Here is a 23555-nt window from a genome sequence, read left to right on the forward strand (position 1 = left end):
GGGTGGTCACAAGGAAGTCAGACTCACTACATTTAGAGCCCAACGCACTACCCAAAGGAATTACCGCAACACAACAAGAGGCAGGGAAGATTAGCGCACAGTCGGATAACGTGCACAGCAGCGGTACGCAGGAAGACTTGCAAAATTTTCCGTCGCTTCACCCCGCAGCTTTGTTTTGAATTTAGTTAAAAGGTAACCCGACTATTAACGCTCACTCCGGTTTTAAAAACTCGGGACAAAGGTTATCACGTGGCGTTGGCGTTGCAGTCAGAACTGAAGTACAAAAACCACGGAAAAGTTGCGCCTCGCCAAGTAACTTCCCAAGGAGACTCTAAAGTGTTCCAGCAACAGTACAGTCAAATCTCGAGTCCCAGGCGAACACCGAACGCTGTGCCAGCGTTCTCAGTATGACCGAGCTCTCTGACAAAGCACCACACCGCACAGAAACGTAAGCGGGTTTATACCTTAGCCTCACGTATCATCTCAAAAGGTAATACAGCCTGCCTGGAAGCGCTGGTTTAAGCGCCCAGCGGGCCTGGCTGGAATCACTGCGTAACCACCAGGGATCACCAATTCCTCCCTGTCCGTGGCCCAGGCAGCAGCGCAGCACTCGGAAGCACCGGGCACACCGAGCCTGTCGGGCCCTCGGCAAGTATGAAAATTATCCCCAACGTTCAGAAGGCTGGCTCACAAGCACAAGGCGTATGCGGAAGAATAACATCGAGATTGATCTTCGGTTTAGCTCCCCTTGATTTGTCAAGGCGCAATTCCGGATGAACCTAGGAACAAGGGAAAAACGGAGAGTCCTGTTTCACTTGGAAGCCCATCAAAAGGCCTCCTTCTTTCCCTCGACTGCTCTGGCTCACCAGCTGATTTTTAAGAGGTGGGATTCAAGAGACACCTGAGCTGCTGCCTCCCACCGCAGCCAAGCGCTTGCCATTTCTAACGCTTTTTTTTAAGAAAGGTAGTAACTTGGGAATCTTAGAACCTGGGGTGGGGACGGGGGCTCCCGCGCTTCCTTGCTTTCCTTTGCATTGCCTGCTCGTAGGCGGCAGAGGCAGCGAGAAGAGACTTTGGGACGCTCTCCTGCCACCGCGTTACAGGAAGCCACAAGCCACCCTTGGCGCCAAGCGGCTTTCGGGGGAGGGCAGCCCGCTCCCGGCCTCAAGGCCACCAGCTCGGAGAAAGAAAAAAACCCCACGCAGATCTGCGGCGGGTGAAGCTGCCGCGTGGGCAGCCCGCAGGAGGCGGCGGAGGAGGCGGCGGAGGAGGCGGCGGCTCGGCGGGGGTGCGGAGGCACGGCAGGCCGCCCCGGGCCGCAGGGCCGCCCCGGCCAGAAGCAGCACCGCGGGGCCGGGCCGGGCCGGGCCCCCCCCGACGCCGCCACTCACCTCCTTGGTGAGGTAGTACTGCAGCTCCGAGAAGAAAAGCAGCACCATGATGAGCCCGCTGACAACCGTCACTGCCGGGGAGACGAGAACCGCCGTCAGCCCCGCCGGTCGCGCGCGCCCGCCTCGCCTCGCCTCAGTCCCGCCTCAGCCCGCCCGCCGCCGCCGCCGCCCCGAGCCGCTGCCGAGCGCCGGCCCGCAAGGCCCCCCCGCCGGCCGCCGCCCCACGGCGAGGCCCGGGCCCGCCCGCCGGCCCCCGGCCGCCCTCACCCCGCCCGCTCACCCAGCGCGCCCCCGCACGTCTTGACCCGAAAGCCCTCCAGGGTCTTGTCTTGGGGAAGGCATCGAACCGCTTCAGCCGCCACAGCGAGTCCATGGCGCCGCGCGGCCCGGAACCAAACCCGCCTTCCGGCGCCGGGCCGGCACCGCCCCGCCACCGCCCCGCCGGGCAGCGCGGCCCGAAGCCGGCCGAGGGGGGGTCCGGGGGGACGGGCGGGGAGGGGCTGGGGCTCCCGGGCTCCTCCGGGGCGGGAAGGTCCTCGCTGCCGCCTCGCCCTCTTCTGACCCTCCCTGCCAGCGGCCCCCGGGCCTCTCCAGGACACCCGAGAGACGCTGACTGTGCCGAGATCGGTTAGCTGGGAAGGGCTTGAGACCAAGGCGGAGCTGCTGGCAGAGAGCAGTTTTCACTCAGTTTGACCTCCTCCCCAGCCCAGCCCAGCCCATCCCAGCCCCTGCCTCCAGCTTTGAAAGGGCTGGCGTTTGTGACCCCCGCCCTTCGGAGAACAACCGAGCTGTCCCTCAGGCTGGCTGTCGCAGCGACAAAGCTGAAAGCCAATCACCTCGGGAGAGTACCAGCGCTTATTGTGCCGAAGCACGGAAGGAAAAAGGAAGGAAAAGAAGGAAAAAGGGAGGAAAAAACCGCCGCGCTCTCGCCCCACCTCCCATCCCTGGCCTGCGCCCTTCACCCCTTCCTCTTGCTACCACCTCCGTGTTTCCCTCTCTCGTCACAGGGAAGGGCTACGAACTCAAGAGGTTAAATCGTACAGCAGCTCGCAATAGCTTACTCGTGCAAGTGAAAAAGACAGCATAAGCTTTTCCTAAGCCACATACTTGCCTAGCCCTTGCTTTTTCCTACTAAAAAAGTGCAGTCCTGCAAAACCTCTTTTATTAAAACAAAATTTTAAACATCGCTGTCACTAGGCAATGCTTGCGAACGTAAACAGAACCAATGTACCCCCGTTGAAAAAGGGCAGTCCTGCAAAATCTCTTTTATTAAAACAAAAATTTTTTTAAATCCCTGTCGCTAGGAAATGCTTCCGAACGCAAACAGAACAGATGTACCCCCATTTCCCACAGCAAAACATAATACGTTTCCGGGAAGGGCACCAGACCGGAACGCCGTGATGCTGCAGCTGCTCCTCTACAGGAAAAGAAGGTTCAGAGAGGCTGACCCAGCTTCCGAGCCTCTGCTTCCAGAACAGCAGCTTTCGGCTCCCTGACCACAGCTGCTAAGGAGCGAGACAGCTCTTGGTGAAGGTCTGACAGCTCCTGGCTGGTCTTGGCACAGCGCTCGATATAGTCCTGCTTGTATTTTCGTTCTTGTGCCAGCTGCGTCTGCAGAAGGGACACCTGAAAGAGGCAAAAGGCCGAGCTCAGACAAGCCCACGCTCTTAGGACCATCCGTAGCTCCACAGATCCGGCCGTCAGGGAAGACGCACCCTCCAACTCCAGCCCTGACAAACATGTTGTCCTTGTGGAATGGGAACTAAGAGGTTGCCAGAGCCACCCTGAACTGAGCTCAGATTACCGGCAATTCCGAGTTTCTTTCTGGCATACCATTCACAAGGCACAACACCGAGACGTGACATGCATATTAAAGAGAGAGGTTTCTACAGGATTTTGTAACCCAACCCTTTTTTTCAAAGGAGAGATTTGGGCTGCTGCCACCTTAGTTCCACCTGCTTTCTCCTCAGCAGGAGGACTGCTGCTTACACAAGGTAGTGAAGAACCGTTCTGTTACGATCTACTTTAGAAACCCGACAGCTAGCACATGAAACGGGAGAAAACTCTCACTCTTCCTAACTTCAGAGCACAGCCCGGGGGGCAAAGGAGCCTTAAAGGACTGCTGAGGCCTTCAAAATCCTCAAACTCTTATTACTTCCTGGCAACAGCGGGTTGTGCCTGCTGGGCTTTTTGGTGGGAGAGACCCAGCTGCTCTCGCCTCCTGTCAGCATTGCAGGGCAGCGCAGCCACAGCAGCTCTGGCATGTTGCCCTCTGCCTGCTTTGGAGCGGAGGAGATGCCAGCACTGGGAGCAGCGCTCGGTGCTTTGCTGTTTCGGGGAGAACAGCTCAGGCCAGAGGTTCTCCTCTGTTTTCAAAGTGACATGTGCTTTGCCAAGGGCTCTGTCCCACGTGGGAATGCCATCCCCAACCTCGAGCTAGGAGTACGAAAATATTCTTTCTTGGCAAATGAACTCAAATAACAGAAGCAATTCCTAAAGGAGTTTTATGGCTTATGGAACCTGCTCCGTTCGAATTACGATACCAAGGTCTGCCAACGTAAAGCCAAACCAGACAAAAAGAGGGTCCCTAATCTGCTAAGCATCTCGAGCAGACTAGGTGGGAAACTCGGGCAGCCAGCTCCGGAAGGGGAACGCGAGGTGCCGAATTAGAAGCCGGTAGCGCGCACGGAAAGCAAGACGTCGGAGGGACTTCACAGCAGACGATACGCGTAGGCTAGGGAACACCACCCCTGAAGAGAGGGACAGCTCTGACCTTCTCTCTGAAATAATAAGGGCACCTTTGTGCAACGGGGCTTGGAAGCCTCCCACGCTTTGGTAGGTAACCCAGAGGTATGCGTGGGAGAAGTGGCCATCTGCTGCTAAGAGCATCTCCCAGGAAGGGGGAGATCACGTTCCAGTTCCGCTGTTTCCCAGACCCAGAGGAGTGCCCCAACTAGCCAGCTGAGGACGATTCTTTGAGCAGAGCACCTTCACTTTCCTGCCGAACTGCTGGAGCAGGTCCACAGTGCAGGCAGACACAACCGTCACAGGGGGAAGGGGGTTCAATCCGTTATCTGTAGCAACAGAACTTCAGGCGCTGAGGCTTCCTGGTGAAAACACCCTTAAGGTATAACTTGATGGCTTCAGCGGTACGCTCGGCTCACTTGCCAGAGCGGAGCACCGTGTACTTTACTCGCATAAATCTTACAGGCATTTTGCCCTGAACACCTGCGAAGATTCACCTCCTCAGGGAGACCAGGGCATACCAGACCCTTAAAAGCACGTGGAAGAGGAGCCTGGCGACTGCTGCTACTGCCAGTACCGCTGTCAAGGGATGGGATAGGGTTCAGGAGCTGGGACGTACATTCTTACGCTGATAAAACAAGCGTCCACGCTGCGCTTAGGTCTCCGACTCGGTCCGATACTGGGATCGTGATTAGCGCAGCATAGCAATAGGAGACTAACGGTTGCCCGAAGGCTGTAAGCTCTGGCGCTGCCTCAGATCCCTGGAGCTCTGATAGAGTGCAAGCTCTACCGTTAACGGAGTCAAGGGAAAATGGAAGCCGTCAACAAGATGAGTAAGACTCAAGGGGAACATCCTTAGAATCTTCTCCATATTCAGGCGAGTGCCAGTTCTCTGAATTTCCTCCAATCCCTCTCCCACCACGCCTGACCTCTAGGCAAGCCAGAGACTAGACCTAGGTGCATGATGTTGTTTGGCCATGGCCAACAGATGTGTCTGACTGACTGGGTATTTCCACTGCCTGGTGTACTCACTTCCCGACAGCCAAACAAAACTCGGGCTGTAGCATCGTGCAAAGCTGTGCCCCTCAGTACAGCCACGGCAGCTTTTGACGAGAGCTTTCCTACTCCTCACCTGGTTCTGCAACTCAGCTAATCGACGACTGCAGTGAGCGTGAGACTCCTCCTGCGAAGAAAATGCAAGGATTTCCTTTTGGTCTCCAGTTTGGCCAGGGCCATGGTCTACGTTCCACTTCTCTTAGGTCTATACTGGGGGGATGCTGCCACTGGGATTTGCCACTGTTCCTCTGTATGGCCAGACCCTCCTCCCACCAAGGAAGATTCTGTTCTCACCTGTCTAGAAGCAGCCATCTTGTGCTGGTCAGACAGCAAAAATCCGCACGCATCTGGCAGCGACCGACCACTGTGATATCTCTTCAGTCTCCTCCGTTCACGTTCCACCTGCACGTTGGTGATAGGAGAAAGGGTCACAGAAACCTGCCACCAAACAAGGAGCAAAAGGAGCTCTGGACATCATGGCAAGGAGATTTCTGCTCTGCTCAGAGGCTGTTAACTGCCCCAGAGAATGCTGCGGGCAAAAAGCACTCGAAGTAGGCTATGGAAGAGAAAGAGCAAGAGGAAACAGTTCCTGACACAAGAGCGTCAAACGTGCGTGTATGGGGACACTGGGGCAGGAAGGGTGGGACCGGAGCGAATGCGCATTTGTGAAGGCAACGGGGTGCCAGAAGAGAGAGAAAATACAAAAGCGTGCGTCCACAGGGGGAAGTGGGAGAGGGAAGGAAACAAGCAGAGGACTCCAAAGTGCTGTCTGTGGAAATGTGCTGTGATCCAGAGGACCGTGAGGCTTTGCAGAGGCAGTGAAAGCCTGTTTTACCTGCTCGAGAGTCCTCCTGAGCTCAGCATTGAGTTGCTTCAGCTCCGCCTTCTCCAGTTCCAGCCTTGCAACTGCTCGCTGCAGACATTCCAGCTGCTGTGACAGGAGTCTCTTCTCCGAGAGCCACGATAGCTGCTCCCCTTCTGCAATAGCCTGCTGGGTATACAGAGAGGAGTTTATGTGAGCTGGTGCCCCATAAAGGTTAGGAGGGACAGAATCGACAAGTCGGGGAGAGTGACCGGACTCGGGAATGGACAGTGCCAAGTCCCTTCTGCTCCTCCTGGTTGACGGGCCAAAACAACACACTCTCTTTCTTCCTAGGGGCCCTCCTCCCGATCGCCGTGGGGAAATCCACACAGATTTGCCTTCCGGCCTTTTGGACCGCAGCACAAGTACATCCTGAATGCGCAATGAAGCCCTTCACCTGATCAGGCAACGGTACGAATGCCGTTATTTTTAATACACTGGAAAAGCTGTACCTCCGAAATCGACATCTCTGAAAGCATCCTCTAAGCACCGTCAGCGTAGCTGCTGTGCAACCATCGTTACAAAATTCTGCTAAGGTCAGTCCCTTAGTTTGGTCAGCTGTGCCCCTTCCTTTCCGTGCCAAACCCCAACCACGACACGTTGGCTAAGCTTGCCTACACAGGAGAGAACCAGTTACCCATCCCCAACGTCTGGGCTTGGGGTAACTCTAACAGCAAGCTCCGTAGTTCTTTCAGTAGTTCGGGGGCTGACAGAAAACACTTCAGCAGGTGAATGCCTTGAGCTACGCAGACAGGCAAGCCTGCTGGCTACAACCGCAGTTTCTTTGGCCAAGCAGGTCATGTATTTATGGGACTATATATTCCCGTATCTTTATGGGCATCATCATTAGAATCCTTTATAGACTTTTTAGTTGACTGATGATCAGTCACACTGCCTACCTGATGATGAAACCGGTCCGTGTCCCTCTCCGAAACCATGCTCTGCAGGATGGCTATTTCTTCCCTCAGAGTCCCATTGGCCATTTCACTCTTGGTAAGGGCAAGAGTCAGTGCTTGTGCCTTCTCTTTCCATTTGACTTCTCTGCTCTCGGTCTGCTTCAAAATAGCAATCGTGCGCTCCAATTCTTCCCCGTTGGCTTTCCGCTCATCCTCCAGTTGTTGCGTTAGCTCCTTCTGTCTTTGCAAGGAACGGTCTCTCTCCTGGAGAACTCGCCGCTTCTCTGCTTCCTCTTCCTCCCATTTCTGGAGTTTCTGGATTTGTTTCTGCAGGGTCTCCCCGCCATCCTTCCATCGCAAAGCTGATGTTAATTGTTTCAAGAGCTCACTCTGCCTCCTAAGCTCTTGTTCTCTCTCTGTCAGAGTCTGCTCTAAGTACCCGACTCTGTCTCTGTGGTTCTCGATCTCCTCATCCTTCTTTGTCAGAGTCGGCTGAACATGCTGGAGATCTTCCCGAAGAGCTCTTACTTCCTCTTCTAACTCTTTTAGTTCACCTTCAGCCTTGGTCTCTTGCTCCTTCTCATGCAAGGCTTCTTCCAGGAGCTTCTCTTGCTCTCTGCCATGCCTAACCTCTTCATTCTTCTTGGTTAGCCTAGGCTGGAGATTCTGCAAGGTCTTCAGTTCTTCTTCTTGGCGCTGGAGTTTTTGCATGAGAGTTTCGTTGTCTTCATCTCTCTTCCTCACCGCTTGCTCAAGCAGATCCACTTGCTGCTGGCATGATGTTAGTGCTACTTTCGTGCTTTCTTCACGAAGCCGGAACATGTTCATTTGCTCTGTCTGCCTGAGGAACTCCAAATGGTTCTCCTTCAAGATTTGGCTCATTTTGTCTAGATCCTGCTCTAGACTCTTGGCCTGCTTGCCTTCTAACTCCTTCTGCTCTCGAAGCTCCTGGACGTGCTCTTGCAAAGACACTATCTCTTGATCTCTCGCTTCTAGAGAAGATTCAGCGTATTCTAGTTTTTGCTGTACGGCTTTGGTCTGCCTCGCTGCCTCCTCCTTTTGCTGTTGAAGCTTAGAGAGAGCTTCCTCCAGAACCTCTATCTTTTCCTCTCTTTCTTTCAGAGTCAGCTTTGTTGCTTGGAGGTTTGTTTGCTCAGCTTCACGCTTTTCCTCCTTTTCCTTCCACGCCTCACATTGCTTTCTAAGGGATAACATTTCTTGTTCTTTTTCCTTCAGTGCCACTTGAAGCTGCTGCAGAATTTCCTTCTGCTGTCCAGAGTCTTGCTCTTCTTTTTGGAAGGTCTCAATCAGTTCCTTCTGAGATTCAATCATTAAATCCTTTTCTTTCAGTATTGCTGTAGTGTACTCTAAGTCTCTGTGCAAGACATTCATCTGTTCTTCTGTTTTTTCCGCATAGCTCCTTGCCTGTTGCTTTTGGATGTCTAGGAGTCTGTCCTTTTCTTTTAAGGTTCCTAAGGTCTGCTCCAGTTGGTCACGGACAGTCCTTAACTGCATTTCCATGACTTCCTCAGCTTCCCGGATTTGCTGTTGTTGCGACTCAAGCTCTTGATCCTTTTCAGATAAAGAAAGGGTCATCTTTTCCAGTGTACCACGAAGCTCTTGCAGGTAGCCCTCTTGCTGTTCCTTGTACTGCTGCAAGAGTCGTAACTGATCCCTTTGAGAATCACACTCGCTCTCTCTGTCCTTAAGAACTGCCCTCAGGTGTCCAAGGCTCGCGTGCAGAGATTTCGCCTGTTCTCTCTCCATTTCCAGCGCTTGGATCTGCTGGGTCAGAGACAGAAGCTCCAAATTCTTCTCCTTCAAGTTTCCTTTCATATGATCAAGATCCACCTGCAGATTTCTCACTTGTGATGCACCGTCTCGTTCTAGAATCATTATTTTCCCCTCCTGGAATTGGATCTCCCGGTCTCTCTCCTCCAGCTCTTCGCTCATCTTGCTGACAGCAGTCCTCAGCATTTCTCGCTGCTTCTCCAGCTCCCGTATCTGTTCTTGCTGGGATTCAACCTCCTGTTTTTTCTCTGTTATGTCCTTGATAACCTCACTGAGAGTAGTTTCGTGCATTTCTTTCTGGTTCTCCAGCCTTCTCACCTGTTCCTGGTACAACTTCATTTCTCCCTCCCTCTCCGACAGGATGGCAGTCATACGAGTGAGACTCTCCTGCAAAGCTTTTCTCTGTGCTGCCTCTTTTTGGAGCATCTGGATTTTCTCCCGCTGCGTTTCCACTTCCTCGTTTTTGATTTTTAAGATAGACAATGTAGTCTGAAGTTCTTGTTCAAGGCAGCGATTCCTATCTGTTGCTGCATTTGCTCGGGTTTCGGAGGCTGTGACCGATTCCTGAAGAAGTTTCATCTCCCGTACCAGTTCTTCTTTAACGGCTCGCAGTCCGTCCCGTTCCTGCTGCAAAACAGTGACAAAGAGGTTCAATAATTCCACCCATGTATGTTTGCTTTTCGTACTAGATTTGAACTCCTGCTTCAGTGGCAGTCAGGGGCTGCCCCCTCCCTCCCTGCCTCTCGGGATGTTGTAAGACCTTTCCTGCGCCACCCTTTCGGTTGCGTCTTTCCCAGCTTACTCGGCCAGTCCCGTCTTCCTTTTTGCCCTTCTCCGAACCTCTTCCAGCTCGAGCGTGTTCTTTTGGGGAGGAGCTGCCAGAACTGCAGCCAGGATTTAAAGTCCAGACTAACCATGATTTAGGCAGTGGCACGATGATGTTCTCTCTGATAGGGAGGGAGGAAGGGAAGACAGAACAACCCCAACATGGGAGTTCCCGTTGTTGGGGTTGGGCGTTGGGGTTTTTTTTGGACCTCTACCGTGTAGAGTTTTCATGGTACCATCCTCTAGAACCCCACTGTGCCCTCTTGAAGGAGTAGTGGTCAGATCACAGACACAGTTACGGTGTTCATGTTCTCTTCAGGCTGCAACGCGCTTCCTGCCTTTCTCAAACCTACACTGTGGTAGCCTCTCGCATTCCAGGCCCTGTCCCTCACGGCACAAAGGTCTCATGGCTGCCAAGGCATCGCTCCTCTTTACAAAGGGGTATCGAAGAGACGCTTCCACCCAGACGGACAGTGTCCAGAGAAGCACTGCCAATAAGGAGCCCAGAAGAGTAAAAAAAACCACACAAATTCTCCTTTCACGGTCTCTACCTCTTGCTTGGCACTTTCCACTCTCGTCCGTTCCTCCTCTTGTTGAGCTTGCATGGCAGCAACTTTCTGCTTCATATCAAACAGCTTCTTCTCGTGCTCCCTTTCTGTCTCTGCCTTCTCCTTTTCCCACTGCTCCAGCATCTCCTGTAGCTCTGAATGGTGCCCTTCCCGCTCGCTTGCCTGATGAGGGGAGAAAAAGACTTCAGGAGGGAGTCCCAGCCAAGCTTCTCAAAAAAATGGGAAGCTTCATCCCTCCCACAAACCCCCACCTCGACAGCGCACAGTAGTGGCTTTGTGCCCTCCATAAATCATGTCCTATCAAGGAACTTAAAAGGAGGGTCAAGCTGGCGGAAGAAGAGGAGATGTTACCTTCCCCTCTCTGGCGGCTGCCTGTTTCCTAGCACCTCTCGCCTACGGGATTTCCCTCTAGTCTCAGAGTCTCTATTTTCAAAGCTCAACTCCATTCTCATCAAGGAGAAGATGCAGATGGACTGCAGGGTGAGAAAGAGGCCAGCACCCCGATGCCCTAGTCACAAGACGGGCCACGAACTCAAGTTCAAGCCCAGGAACGAGGGGCTGTTCCATCTGTTCTGTATGCTTTGAGCCCAAAGATAACACCTCTGTCAACCGTGAAAGGACAGAAAGAAAGGAACAAAGTTCCCACGACTGCAGTTGGCAGGAAAGTTAGGAGTCTACTTCATGGTAGACAGGAGTCTGGTAAGATCCTACCCCTTTACTGCCATGCCTTGGGTGGGGACCACCCAACCTTCTGCTCAACTCGTCTTAGGCCCACACGGAATCCGTGGCTTGCATTTACTGTCCCGGCATAGTCCTGTAGGTCTTCACGTGCTTTCAAGTGCGAGCTCTTGGCTCTGCTGCCTGGCCTAGCAACGCGTGGCCTATGACAGACGCTTGCTGCCATTTCACACGCTCAGGCTATTATTCTTCTAAAGCCAGCCCACAAAGCTTGCCTCAAGACTTCAGAAGCATATTGTTTCCTACCAGCTCTTGCAGGAGCTTGTTTATTTCCACTTCGTGATCCGTTTCCCGAAGTTTGAGGGTATCGTTATACTGCTCTTCTGCCCGCAAGAGCTGTTGCGCCATGTTTTCCCGTTCCTGCTTCATGAGAGATCTCTCTGCTTCCAGCTCACATTGAAGGCACTTCGCTTCCCCTGCAAACGTGACAAATGGCAAGATTCAGGGCCTACACAAACAGCGGTTCTGACTTCACTAACCGTAAGCCATTTGAATTTCAGTGTAGGAGGGATCTGTCCCCAGCTCCTTCACTCCTTAGAAGCACTGCAGACGGAGAGCTATTTTTATACCATCCTCCCTAGGCAGGGGGGTCACCAGAAACAAAGCACATGAGGCTCTCACCTTGTATCACCTCCTTGGCCTGCCTGACTGTCTGAAGTTGGATTTCAAGCTGACTCCTGGCGATCTCCAGCTGACATAAGCGCTGCTGAGCCTCAAGCAGGCTGGATTCCAGGGTCTCCCTCCTGGCCCTACAAGAGGCCAATACGGAGAGAAATGAGTTTCTTGCTCCTGACGCCCACAGGGAGTTAGTCCAGTAGGAGCTGGTTCAAGATCCCTACCCCTCAGTTCGGAAAATGGGTTGCATGGAAACTGGTATACAGAAGGCATATTTCTGCCATTTAAAAGAGCAATGCAGGCCCCTCCGAGGGAATGCCCAGGCTTTACTTATGACCTAGCGTAACACAGAAAGCCCAGCCGAGTTTGATCTCCATCGCCAAATCTTAAATTGCTATTGTCTGATCTATGACGCACGGGTAGCTGTGCTCACAAAGTCTGTGCCAGCAAGCAAAAGCCCAGCCTCTGCTCACAGCCCTTTGCTCATCGTCACTTCCAGGTTGCTCTGCAGGGGCGCAGAGTAAGAGCATCTCCCTGGCTGACTCGTGACTTTTTGATGCTGTTCGTAGTGTACGTACAGGGAGGTGATCTTCCAGACTCCCTATATTTCAAAGGGACTAAAGCAATACATCAGATGATACAGTAAAAGCTCATGCTTGTAAGCAGCATTTGTAAGAAATCTGAACTAGATTTTACCTGAACAAGGACTACCTGAAAGGAGAGACAGGTAGCCTTCAGTTTAAACTCTTGGAAGTTCGCGAGAAAAACTTGCTACTTTTCTCTAAGCGTTGCTAACTAAGCAGGCAGTAGCCCAAATGGCTTGCCGCTCTTTAAAATGGAAGTTGTAGTACTGCGGAGGCAAATTGTTACATCCATAGACTTCAACCAGCTGCTGCGTATGACACACAGGACTCTGCAACCAGGAGCTGAAGTTGCCTCCCTGATCTAACACGGCGTCCTGTGTGCCAGGTTCCTACCATACACAGCACTGCCTCACTAGAACAGGCGTGCAACCAGGATAACATCCTTCAGGGTAAAGGGGCACCCGAGTGGTACAACACTAAGACCCACAACAGTAGGATTTCACTGCTTTGATGGACGATGGAGGATGTATCTTCAAGAAGGAGAACAAGCACATATTTCTGACTACGCCAATGTCTGGCAGTCCAAAGTAAATATGCTCCATTTTAAGGATAAATCAAAGTCAGTCTCTAAAACAGAACAGAGAAGATAAGAGTCCAAAACTGTGACGACAACAACAGGCTCTTGAGAACAACATCTGGCAAGAATAGTTGCTGCAGCCCAATAATTGACAGAACATAATTCAGCTGGATCAACTAAGAGGAGCTGGAGCTCAGAAGCAGCAGCAGCTCTCAAGAAACAGACTGAGTCTAAATGGTGTTTATCAGCCTTGCTAACAACATACTCTGGAGTGGTAAGGCGTCAAAGTCAAGAAGCGTGACAAACAATCTCGCATTTGTACAGCTCTGCAAGGTCAGGAGTCTTCTAAAAAAGACCTGAGAGGAGGACAAACATCTCCATACGTTGGGTAGTTTGGGGTTGGTTTTTTTTTTTAAAAGCAGAACTTGTCACACGTGATCTTAGAAACCTGATCCAGCAGAAGGACAAAATCTTGTTCCTGCCCTGCATAAACTCCTCCATGATGTCTATCTCAAAACAGCACGTGGTAGGGAGTACCGGACCCACACATCAATGATGGGCAACAATTCCCACAGACTGGCGAGCATTCAAAAGAGGCTTCCCTGCTGCTGGTGTAACCAACTCTAGGTCCTGCACCACAGGTAACAAGAGTTAGACTAGAAACAGTAGGCCCTCAAGATTTTCAGCACGAGCCTCTAGCTTCACCCTAAATGGCAGTGTCCTACTCGCAATGTCCGTACGTAATAGACTTGAATTCTGAAGATCCCCTGTCAAACTACTTGATAAGGAACGATCCAAGTTCAAACGCGCAGAACGAGAAACCGAAACCAGAGAGAAGCTTTGGGTTTCAGTAAACATCTGCATGGTTTAATTACTACTCAATGCAGAGCCAAGGTACCAGATACTGAGGAATTACGCTGGCTTGCTTTGGACTTCACACAGGAACGTGCAAGGGGGCATAAACATGAGCCCCAGGCTCAGGAGAGCTTTGTTAGCTTTAGCTGTCAGAAAAATAACATTCAAACCATGCTGTACTGGTTTGGGTTTTTGGTTTGGTGTTTTTTTTTTTTCTCGAGATTCCTCCATTTTCTGTCCATGGAAGGTGAAAATAGCTGAAAAGCATACAGGATGCAATGAACCCTCGTGTCATGATTATCACCTCTATAATTACAGACATTAAATAATCTCCTGCCTAGGGTCTCCCCCCTGCCTTTACCTGGCCTCTGCCAGCTGCTCTGCAAGGCCTCGTCTGTCCCGCTCCGTGGCTGCCAGTCGCACCTCTAAGGCAGCCTTCTCGTGCGCCAGCAATTCCTTCTCTTTGGATACGTTGGCCAGTGCTTGTCCTTGGCGAGAGGACTCCTGCCGCAACTGCTCCAGACCACTGCTAGCTGACTCTTGCTGGCGGTGAACCTGAAAGCGGGACAAAATACAGTTAGAGTCCCTTCTCTGGAGTTCTGTGCAGAGCCAGCCAGCGCCACTTCTGAATCAGCTAGAGGAGAAAGAGCTCCGGTACTCTGGCCTGAAAGTTTAAGAGCATCTGCTTCATGCCGCCCTAACACCCTGGGCTGCCAAAAGGCACTAGGGCTGTTAACCTGAAAGCGATGTGTAAGGCCCTGCTGGGTTGCCTGGGACCAGACGGCCCCTTCAGGACAAACGTACACACCCAGACCACATCTTTTCACGCAAAAATACCACATCTTCCACAACTGCCACCTTGCAAACTAAAATTCTATCAGAATCTATTCCAGTGCTGGGAATTTTCAGGAACCGTTGAGCAAGAGCAACTTTGCTTGCCGAACAAAGTGGAAATACACATGGTTTCTCCTTCTAGAAGAAGAAAAACCAACATCAAAGCGTCACCTCGTCGCAGAACACCACCACACACCTACTTCAGTGTGTACGGCAGTTGGATGCAATGAGGTGATCCTTGGCAGGGAAACAGCCCTTGTGGTGAGCAGTGTCATTTAGTGATTTACGGAAGTCCGGCTGGTGTGGCCAAAGAGATGGTAGACTCTACTTGGACAGTAGTTCGTGTCAACAATACTGTTTACTTGTCTTACACAAACAAGTTGCCCAATAGACCTTGCTGGCATTCAAGCCTGAAGACTAACCGTGATTTTTCAGCTTGCTTCTGCAGTGATGCCAATACACCTCTGATGGGTATTTGCCAAACAGACCACGTACTCCAAAACTAAGACTGTCTAACAGGGAACAGACCTTCAGAAACAAACAATTCTCCTCTCAAAGTTACCCCATAAGACCTAAGATTGTACATTATGAAACCGACACTGAAATGATGGCAAACTCCCTAGTCTCCTCCAGCGATGCAATTCTCCCAAGCTCTTTTTCCACTCTACCAAAACCAGTTAGTCCAGAGTAAACAGTCTTCTGTGACCACCTCTTTCTCAGCTTCTCCCTCAAAGCCTAACGAGGATCTAGCAATTCAAAGCAGCATGTAGGTCGTAAAATACAGTTTCAACAATTTCAGGGTGCCATTCCCGTTCTTAGCAGTACAAGACAGCAGACACTGACTCGCCGCTTTGTCCCGCCCTCTAGGCCCCAACAAGCCGAGCCTGGAAAGTTGCAGACTTCACAACAAAAAGCATAAATAGAAACATGCAGCCCCGGGGGTTTTTGGCCTCAGAAAATGGGTGAAGAGCTACCCTGTTTGCTTCTTTCGACGCATGTGAGAGTAGTAGCCTCACGCAGATTCGTGGGCAAGGCAAATCACCTCTCTGCAGCTTATCAAAAGCCAAAAAAGAGGCCAACACAGACAGGTGGATTAAAGGAATCTGTAGAAGCAGAGGACGACCCAGAGAATTGCACAACAGCTCTGCAAGCCATCAACACGCTTCCAGAAGGAAGTAAACAACGCCGCCTGACCCCCAGCGCTACCAAGTGTCTCCTTGACAAAAAACACTGCAGAATCCAACAGATACAGCTTCACTGAGCCAAGCAGCCAAAAGCCCACCCAGAAAGCACCAGGTTTTTGGTCTCACCTCAATGAGTTTCTCTTGGGTTTCTGCCTTCTCCTCTGCCAGCATCCTCAGCTCTGCCTGCAGCCCCTCCTGTTGCTCCTCTGCTTTCTTCAGCAGCTGCTCCAGGTGGGCTTTCTCTGCGCTCAGCGCCTCATTTGTTCTTTCACACAAGTTCAGCTTCTCCTGGCCAGAGATCTTTGCTCTCTCCATCTCGTCCACTTTGCCTGACAGAACGTCATGCTCTTGCTCCAGCTACAATCGCAGAAGCACAGAGGAAATAAAATAACAGTAAGATTTACTCTGTAGGAGCTTTGGCTTGGACAGAGAAAAGAGCAACGTTTCCATATTCAGACAGTCATACTGTCCGAAGGCAAGAAGCCTGAGAAGCAGCAGCAGCAGCAGCTGGAGACAAACACCTGGCAAGATCTTTGACAACTCTGCTCACCTGCAACACAAGTTTGTTCAGCTGCACCTTATCCAACGCAAGAGCTTCATTGATACTGCTCACGTTCGCTGCTGCAACGTGTAGATCGGCTATTTCAGCAGTCAGCTTATTCTGAGCCCCTGTCAACTCTGCTACTGACTGCTCTGCCTGAAGAGACAAAAGAACAACATGACAACAAAGACAGGAAAATCCCTGACCTCAAGCAGCAACTCCAGATCCCCTGTTGTGTCTCTGACACACTCCCAGTTCAGCGTTCCCAACAAGCACGTGGGCACTAACGACACCGCAGAGCCTCTGTGGTCCGATCGCCATTTTCCAAGAAGGACAACAACATTGTCCCTGTCTTCTACTGCCAGAAACAGCATCTGTGGTGGTCTTGCTATCACAACTGCCTCTCCCACAAGTGCTGCCTCGGAATAAGGTGACCATACCTTTTCCAGTGCCACGGTAAGCTCGTGTTTCTCTTGCTTCAGCAGATCCCTCTGAAGGTGCGATTCCTCCAGCATCTCTCTTGCGACTACCAACTCGCTCTGCAATAATGAGTGTTCTCCTTCAAGTGCAGCTAAGTCCTTCAGTCTATCAGAAGGGGAAAGACAAACAAGTTTTTTAACGTAAAAAACATTCTCATTTCCAAAACCACGAGTATAGAATCATAGAATCATTTAGGTTGGAAAAGACCTTTGAGATCATCGAGTCCAACCGTAAACCTAACGCTGCCAAGTCCACCACTAAACCGCGTCCCTAAGCACCACACTCTACACGTCTTCGCAATACCTCCAGGGATGGTGGCTCAACCACTTCCCCGGGCAGCCTGTCCCAATGCTTGACAACCCTTTCGGTGAAGAAATTTTTCCTAATATCCAATCTAAGCCTCCCCTGGCACAACTTGAGGCCGTTTCCTCTCGTCCTATCACTTGTTACTCGGGAAGAGAGACCGACACCCACCTCGCTACAACCGCCTTTCAGGTAGCTAACAGCTTCCCGCCTGTTAGTTCTCCCTCTCCTCTTTCGTACGTTGGACACAAGACTTTCCAAAGTTCTTCTTTGGGTAAGACAGACTTTTAAAAAGTCCACCTTAATAGTCCCACAATTACTTTTGCCTTCAGCAGTGAACTGATGAAAGAGCTGGCAATCTATCTGGGGAGATGTGTACGAATTTCCCAAACTAATAATCACAGGATCACAGGATGATTCAGGTTAGTATGTGTGATGTTGCAAAATGGCACTCCTTGCCCCAAAGGCCTTCTGCGCTCAGTCTAGCGTGGAAACGGCAGTACGGAGGGGCTACATTGCATATGATGGTCCTGTGCAAATTCCTCCCAACTCCTTTAGCACAGCCCTGGGTAGCAAAAGGGCTGTACAAGAGACACAGCTCTCTTTACGCTGGTCTCCATTTCTCACCAAGAATCAGTTAACAGCAAAACCACTGTAATACGCCATCTCTTTTCCAGTCCTGCCTTACTCACAAGAGCTTCTGTCTGTCAGACGGTTTTTTCTGTCCGTTCTGTTGAAGGCAATAGTTTGACTAGGGACAGGAACAAGGCTGTGCAGAATGGGTGCGTTTTAAACGTGAACACAGCCCATCCTATGAATCCAACGAGCACCCACAGAAGATAACGCTGCTAACAGCAAAGTTTAAAACACATTCACCTGTCCTGAAGCTCCTTCTTCTCCGGGTCCCCTTCGACTTGTAAGTGCATCACCTCCCAAGTCTTCCGGCTTATTTCCTCTTCCGCTTGCTGCTGTGCCTGATCCTCGAGGACAGGTCTACCCAGCGTAACGGGTTCCCAGGGCCGTACGCCACAGTTTAGGCGGGAGCAGTTTACAAGTATAGATCCAGAAAGCCTCATTTGCTCTGCCTTCAGCTCTGACAAATCTCTGAAAAAGAATCAAGAAAGAGGTAATGTTCACACCACCACCTTTATCAGCTGACTCGCTTCCGAAGCACGTAATTGCGCAACAGTAAAAGCCGGCAGGAAAGACGACATCTTCGCTGGGGACGAATCATTCCTCTGACACTTTGGGATCAGGACACATCTTGACCCTTGGGCAATGGGTCTATTTGACGGTTGAGGAATGAATCTGTTTTCTCCCCAGAGATAAGAGGAAATGTATGGAACAGCCAGAAGGCTTCGAGAATTAACTAGCGGGTCAGGCGTACTCTACGCATTAAGGAAAGCTTATCACCAAATAAGGTAAATGGCTGACGGTAACCCAGAGTTTGAAATTGCATGCTGACACCAGAAGAATTTACTGTTAGGCTACGCTATTCTTCTCTGCACAGAAGGCACCTGTGAGAAAGGAACCTCAGAGAGCCCAAGAACAAGAAAACAATCATAAAAGGGAGGGATCAAACTAAGCAACATCAACTGGAGAAATGTAATAGCAGGGTAGAGAAGCTATTCTTTCTCTCAACAGTGTTGGTACAGGAATAAGCGGATGCAAACTGACCACGATAAACGTAAGCTGGAAATGAGAAGGAAAAAATAAATATATACATATTCACGAATGATCTTTCCATCGGGAGCAGTGGGAAAGGAAAGCCAGTGAGATTTAAGGCAAACTCTATAAAAGGGGACCGCTCCACATGCTGCATGCATAGCTTTGGTGAGTCTCTCCCAACTCGTCCACATATGCCTGTGTCTGTGTTAATATGCCCAAACATCACCATAGCCAAGTTCACCTGTTCAGGGCCCCTGCATTGCTTATAGCCTGAGCCCCTCAGCTTTACCTGAAAACCAGCATCAAACAAAATGATTCTGAATATAGCCTAAGGCATGCTTAAGGCCATCGCTTCAGACTGCCAAAGGAGAAATGGTATCTTTAGCCGCAGCTAGCGTAACATCAAGGCTCAAAAAGCAGCTGTGAAGGGAAGCTGTGTTTTTTCTGCAACGAGATCTAGCCTTCACTTCTACTCACCGGTCAGTGGCAGTCTTCATTTCCAGGAAATGACAGCGGAAGGTTACCACCTGACGCCACAGGCTGAGTAGACGGCTGCGTTCACCCCTTAGGTAGCTGTCATAAAGCTAAACAGGCAAAGACAAAAAGAAATGCCAATTCAGCCTTCGCTGTCACTGTACAAGCCTTTCAGAGAGGGGAGGGTACACAACCGTCATCACCGGGTCTCCTTTAAGAACTATTCCAATCGGGGGGGGGGGCATCAAGGACTGAAGAGCCACCACAGAGGCATCCTCAGTAGACCTGCCACCTGACTGCAAAGAAGGGAACATCCACACTTCCCCTGCAGGCGCGGGTATCAACAAAGCAAACTGATCGCGATTCATCATCTCGCCTTGCAGAGGTGTCTAACAGGCTCGGTGGAGGAAGACAAAAACAAGCCCCTCCGAGACCAGTGTCAGATTTGCTTGCAACAGCCTATTGGTAAGGGAGGCCTGTGCTGTTCTTCTGTTGGCTACCCTGAATCCGAAAACACACTGACCTCTCTTCGGTCTCCACTGCTGCAGACAGAGATTTAGGAACTATTAAAAAACAGACGAGCGTTCATGGGTCACTGCCCTACAGTGCCCAGCAACAGCAAGCATTTGCCTTTGAGAACGAGCAGTACGGTCACAGCACGCGGGCATCTCCCATCACCACAATTTGCTGACACTCCTCCATCTCACACCCCTGTCTTCTGCTCATAAACACCAAGACAGCCTCAACGGTGCCACGACTTTCACACAGCAAGCTCTCCAGGCCAGAAATAAAACCCATTCTCATTCCACCCCGGCATCGCGTCTGACATTCCCGTCGCCCATCCTTACCTCACGTTCACCGCGCCACTCGCTCTCCTTCAATTCCAGCTCCTCCCGGGCCCTCATCCAATCCACCGTCAGTTTTCCAACATCTTCTTTAAGGGCTGAATTAACCTCATTCGCTTCCTCGAGGTGTTCCTGCAGGAGAGTGTTCACTTCTGCCAGATTCTCACACCTTGGAAAGGGAGAAACAGCAATGAGGTCACTGAACAACTGCTATCCACAAGCAGCGCCTCCGTGATTTCCCAACTCCCTCAACACTGACTTTGTTGTCAAACCGAGAGGCAGTAAAAGTGCTTTCTAGGATTAACTAAGATCTCTCTGTGATGGCATACTCATTTGCTTCTCCTTGCTTTAAGCCTTCTACTTCCACCTACAATTTCGGTTTCCCCTTCTACTTTGATGATGCCCACAGTTCACGTCTTGCCTCCCCTTCGTGCTGTCTGATCACTGGACGCATCACCTTTCTCTAGCACTCTCCTGACCCGCTCACCTACTGAACCACAGAATAATTTAGGCTGGAAAGGGACCTTTGGAAGTCACCCGGAATAACCCCCCGCTCAAAACAGAGCCATTCAGCACACAACACTATTACTGCACCACAGAAAACAGACTGTGGACCTCTCTCCTTTCAAAGCAGCTTGCCCAACTGCTCCCCTTGGGGAGACCAGGGAGCACTGACAGGTTTTCCCTCACTTCCACGAGCATCCAGGATACCAGGTATGAGGGAACGCTTCTTCCTTGTACCTTTGCTGCTCCTCTTCCACCTGAAGCAGTGCTTTCTCCAGGCTCTGGTCTTCTGTGGCTTCCCACCTGCCTGGAAGGGGTCCCTTCAGAAGAAAGGAAAAGTTTAGTCAAATTCTTGTCTTCCCTTCACTGCTGTGAGCATCCACCGCTTTCCGCTCCATTCGCTTGGGTAGCTCAGGAGCTCGTGGCTTCTTCCAGGCGTAACAGTGTCGTGACTATGGAGAGCAAGGGAGGGGAAGGGTGGTGCTCAATGCGAGTAGCTCTCCTCAGTCCCCCACTGTGGCACTCTCGCAGCTAGGTCTCCTTAGCTCACAACCGTGAGCGCTCACTTCGACTTGAAGCCTGGGAATGCTCTCCTACTCTCCTACCCTTTGTTCTTCCTAGGTTTACTTTAGCCGTGAAGCAGAAAGAAAAGCACATAGCCGTATGTTGAACGCCAGCATTCTTGCCTTCCAAAATGCCACGTTTCAACCCGTTCTTTTTCAGAGGCGGCCATATAACCTAACAGGCAGTGTAGCCCTCTCCTGAGCCCTAGGACAAAATGTTACGCCAGCAATAAAGCACCCTTTCTCAAAACTAAAATCCCCCTTCACAGGGTTTCCTGCACCCGCATTTCTGGGACCACTGGCTCCTCTAAGAATGGCAACTGGACAAAACACTCGCAGGCAAACTTACAGCGCTTCTTTAAACCCTCAGGCAGCAAAATCTTGCTTCCCTCTGCCATTGCTTTGGGGAGCTTGCTTTGGCCCGCCTTAACAAACGCCACCTACACGGTCTTTAGTTGGCAACCTGCACACTCACCCCTCCTGCTGCCAGCTGCTGCTCCAACTCTCGACACCGAGTCCGGTACTGCAGTACCTGGACGGAGACATAGAATGAAGATGAGCGAATGCAGCTTGTAACAGGCTCGGCTCCTCCTGCATTAGCTTTTCTCCAAGTCTTTACAGCCCAAGCACAGTACGTTTCACAGCGCTGCCGATGTGCCGATGCCGCCAACAAGAAGTCGTTACGATACAGGGAAGCTTCACTTTATCTCGTACGGAAGAAACTGAGACGGGGCTTCTTTTACGCGTACTGCCACCTGCTCATCCTAAGAGCTGCCTGCCTCGGCCCGGGGCCGCCCCAAACCACCCCCGCCGGCTCGGCTCCTGCCTCTGGGACGGCCCCCTGCTAACGTGGCCCAACAAAGGCGCCTGCGAGCCGGGCATCTTTATTTCAGCACGGACAAGCCCTCACGAGAGGCTCGGCAGGGTGACAGCGGCAGGGCCAGGCGCCCAGCGGGCCGGGCCGGGCCGGGCGGAGGAGGGCGGCTCCCGGGGCCTCCCCCGAGCTGCGGGCTCGGCGCCGTCCCGCCCGCGGCAGCGCCGGGGAACGCCCCGGGGAGGGCCCCGCTGGGGCCGCGCCTTCGCCCCCCGACATCGCCGCCGCCGCCGCCGAGGCCCCTCTCAGCGCTGCGCGGGCGGCCCGGGCACCCCGGCCCCGCCACCGCGGCCCGTCCCCGGGCAGCTCCCCGCCGGGCCGGCGCCCCCGCTCCTCACCTTCGCCTGCAGCTTCCGCACCAGCACCGCTTGCCGGTGCTGCGCCTCCTCCGAGCTCTGCAGCCGGCGCCGCACGGAGGCCTGGCTCCGCGCCGCCATGCCCCCGCTCTCCAGCCGGGCTCCGCCGCCTGACGGGCCCCGCGGCGGGGGCTGCTCCGCGGCCTGCCCCGGCGGACCGCGCTCAGGCGCCTGCCGCGGCGGGCGCAGCGGCTCACCCTGCCGGCCGGGCGCGACCGGGCGCCGGGCGGGAGAGCCGGGCTCGCTCGGGGCCGCTCTGTGGCAGCGCTTCCCTTCTCGCTTCTCCCTTCTCGCTCCTCGCTGAGGGTGCGGCGTTGGGCTGCGGTGCTGCCGCGGGGGAGAGGCCGCCCCGGCAGCCGTTCGCTCCAGCGCGTTCCGCTCAGAGACCGTTAAGGGCCCCGCAGAACGCTGGGGGCAAAAAGCGCCCCCGGTGCAGGCTGGGAGAGAAGGAGCGCGAGGAAAGCCCAGAGGGTCGGATGGCGGGGGCTGGGGCCACTGGGGCAAGAAGGGTGGGACCGCAGGGACCGTGGAAAAGGTCCATCGCCCAGGGAAGCCAGCTGAAGAGCTGGAACTCGCTACGAAAAGCTCCAACTTCAGCCCCTGGAGCCGGAGTTCCCATCTAGTACGAAACCCAAGCCATACATAGGTGGAATGACTGAAGCTTTCGCTCCCTGTTGTGCAGCAGGAACGGGACAGACTGCAAGCAGTGGGAGAAAAACCGGCATGGCAGAGAAAAGTTCAAATTTACAGGACAACGAACTCTGTGAATTAAGCTTTATTTCATGAGCCCGTGAAGAAACACAACAAACACACACGACAACCAGGGCTCGGTCCCCTTTGCCCGGGCTACTCTCTTACGTGAATTCACCGAGGCACTACTCAAGCCATGATGTTTCAAAACTTACAACCCGTAACACTTAAAGTCGTGGGCTTATGGCGGGGGGGGGGGGGGGGGGCGGGGGGAAGAACAAAAATAAAAAACCACCAAAAAAAGACATTGTTTTTCCCTAGTGAGAGTGCTCATCCTTCCTCCTCCGTCACCGCGCGGGCGTCCCCTGTATCACACTGTGAAGCACAAAAGCCCCAGCAGTCCAGCTGCTGTTGAATCTCCTTCAAAGGCTTTTTGGCTAAGCTGCTGTTTTATACCTTCCAGCTTGGAAGTCTGGTCTATACCATCTCCAAAAGTCAGCAGATTCTGACAATACTGCCAGGCAAAGATGGTGGCTGCAGGAGACAGCCAGCTGCAGGTGCTAATGGCTGCATCATGGCCCTTTAGCTCTTTCTGGCCACCTGTGCTGCCTACCTGGTGCTCCCCCTTCAACCCAAAGGCGCTGCTCCCAGCATACATCAGGCCTTAGCGTGGGCTGGGCTAGCCAAAATCTGAGCAGGAGTTGAGTGAACAGTCACGCTCCACCCCTTGGTGTA

At 52.4% G+C, this 23555-nt stretch overlaps 1 protein-coding gene across 1 annotated transcript; it reads right to left on the reverse strand.

The window, feature by feature from the left end:
• Positions 1–2825: 2825 nt before the first annotated feature.
• On the reverse strand, positions 2826–21993 carry LOC138688209 (centrosome-associated protein CEP250-like). Its single transcript, XM_069799348.1, has 21 exons — positions 21811–21993; positions 21376–21432; positions 20721–20789; positions 20575–20657; positions 19837–20002; positions 18992–19098; positions 17723–17950; positions 17535–17615; positions 16504–16648; positions 16073–16219; positions 15649–15879; positions 13866–14059; positions 11495–11622; positions 11120–11289; positions 10533–10608; positions 10118–10317; positions 6945–9368; positions 6028–6183; positions 5487–5630; positions 5269–5319; positions 2826–3017 (listed from the first exon to the last, which is right to left on the reverse strand). The coding sequence occupies exons 1-21, from the start codon at positions 21991–21993 to the stop codon at positions 2826–2828; spliced, it is 5232 nt and encodes a 1743-aa protein (XP_069655449.1).
• Between the last annotated feature and the right edge of the window lie 1562 nt (positions 21994–23555).

This window comes from Haliaeetus albicilla, chromosome 2, assembly GCF_947461875.1.
Source record: "Haliaeetus albicilla chromosome 2, bHalAlb1.1, whole genome shotgun sequence".
Taxonomy (NCBI): Eukaryota; Metazoa; Chordata; class Aves; order Accipitriformes; family Accipitridae; genus Haliaeetus; species Haliaeetus albicilla.

Excerpts from the sequence above, each read along its gene's own strand:
- LOC138688209 (XM_069799348.1), bottom strand. The coding sequence starts at position 21,993 with ATGTCGGGGGGCGAAGGCGCGGCCCCAGCGGGGCCCTCCCCGGGGCGT. Across the intron at positions 21,433-21,810 it reads GTCACCCTGCCGAGCCTCTC|GTACTGCAGTACCGGACTCG; the intron begins GTGAGGGCTTGT and ends GTCTCCGTCCAG. Across the intron at positions 19,099-19,836 it reads AGTGGCGCGGTGAACGTGAG|CTTTATGACAGCTACCTAAG; the intron begins GTAAGGATGGGC and ends TTGCCTGTTTAG.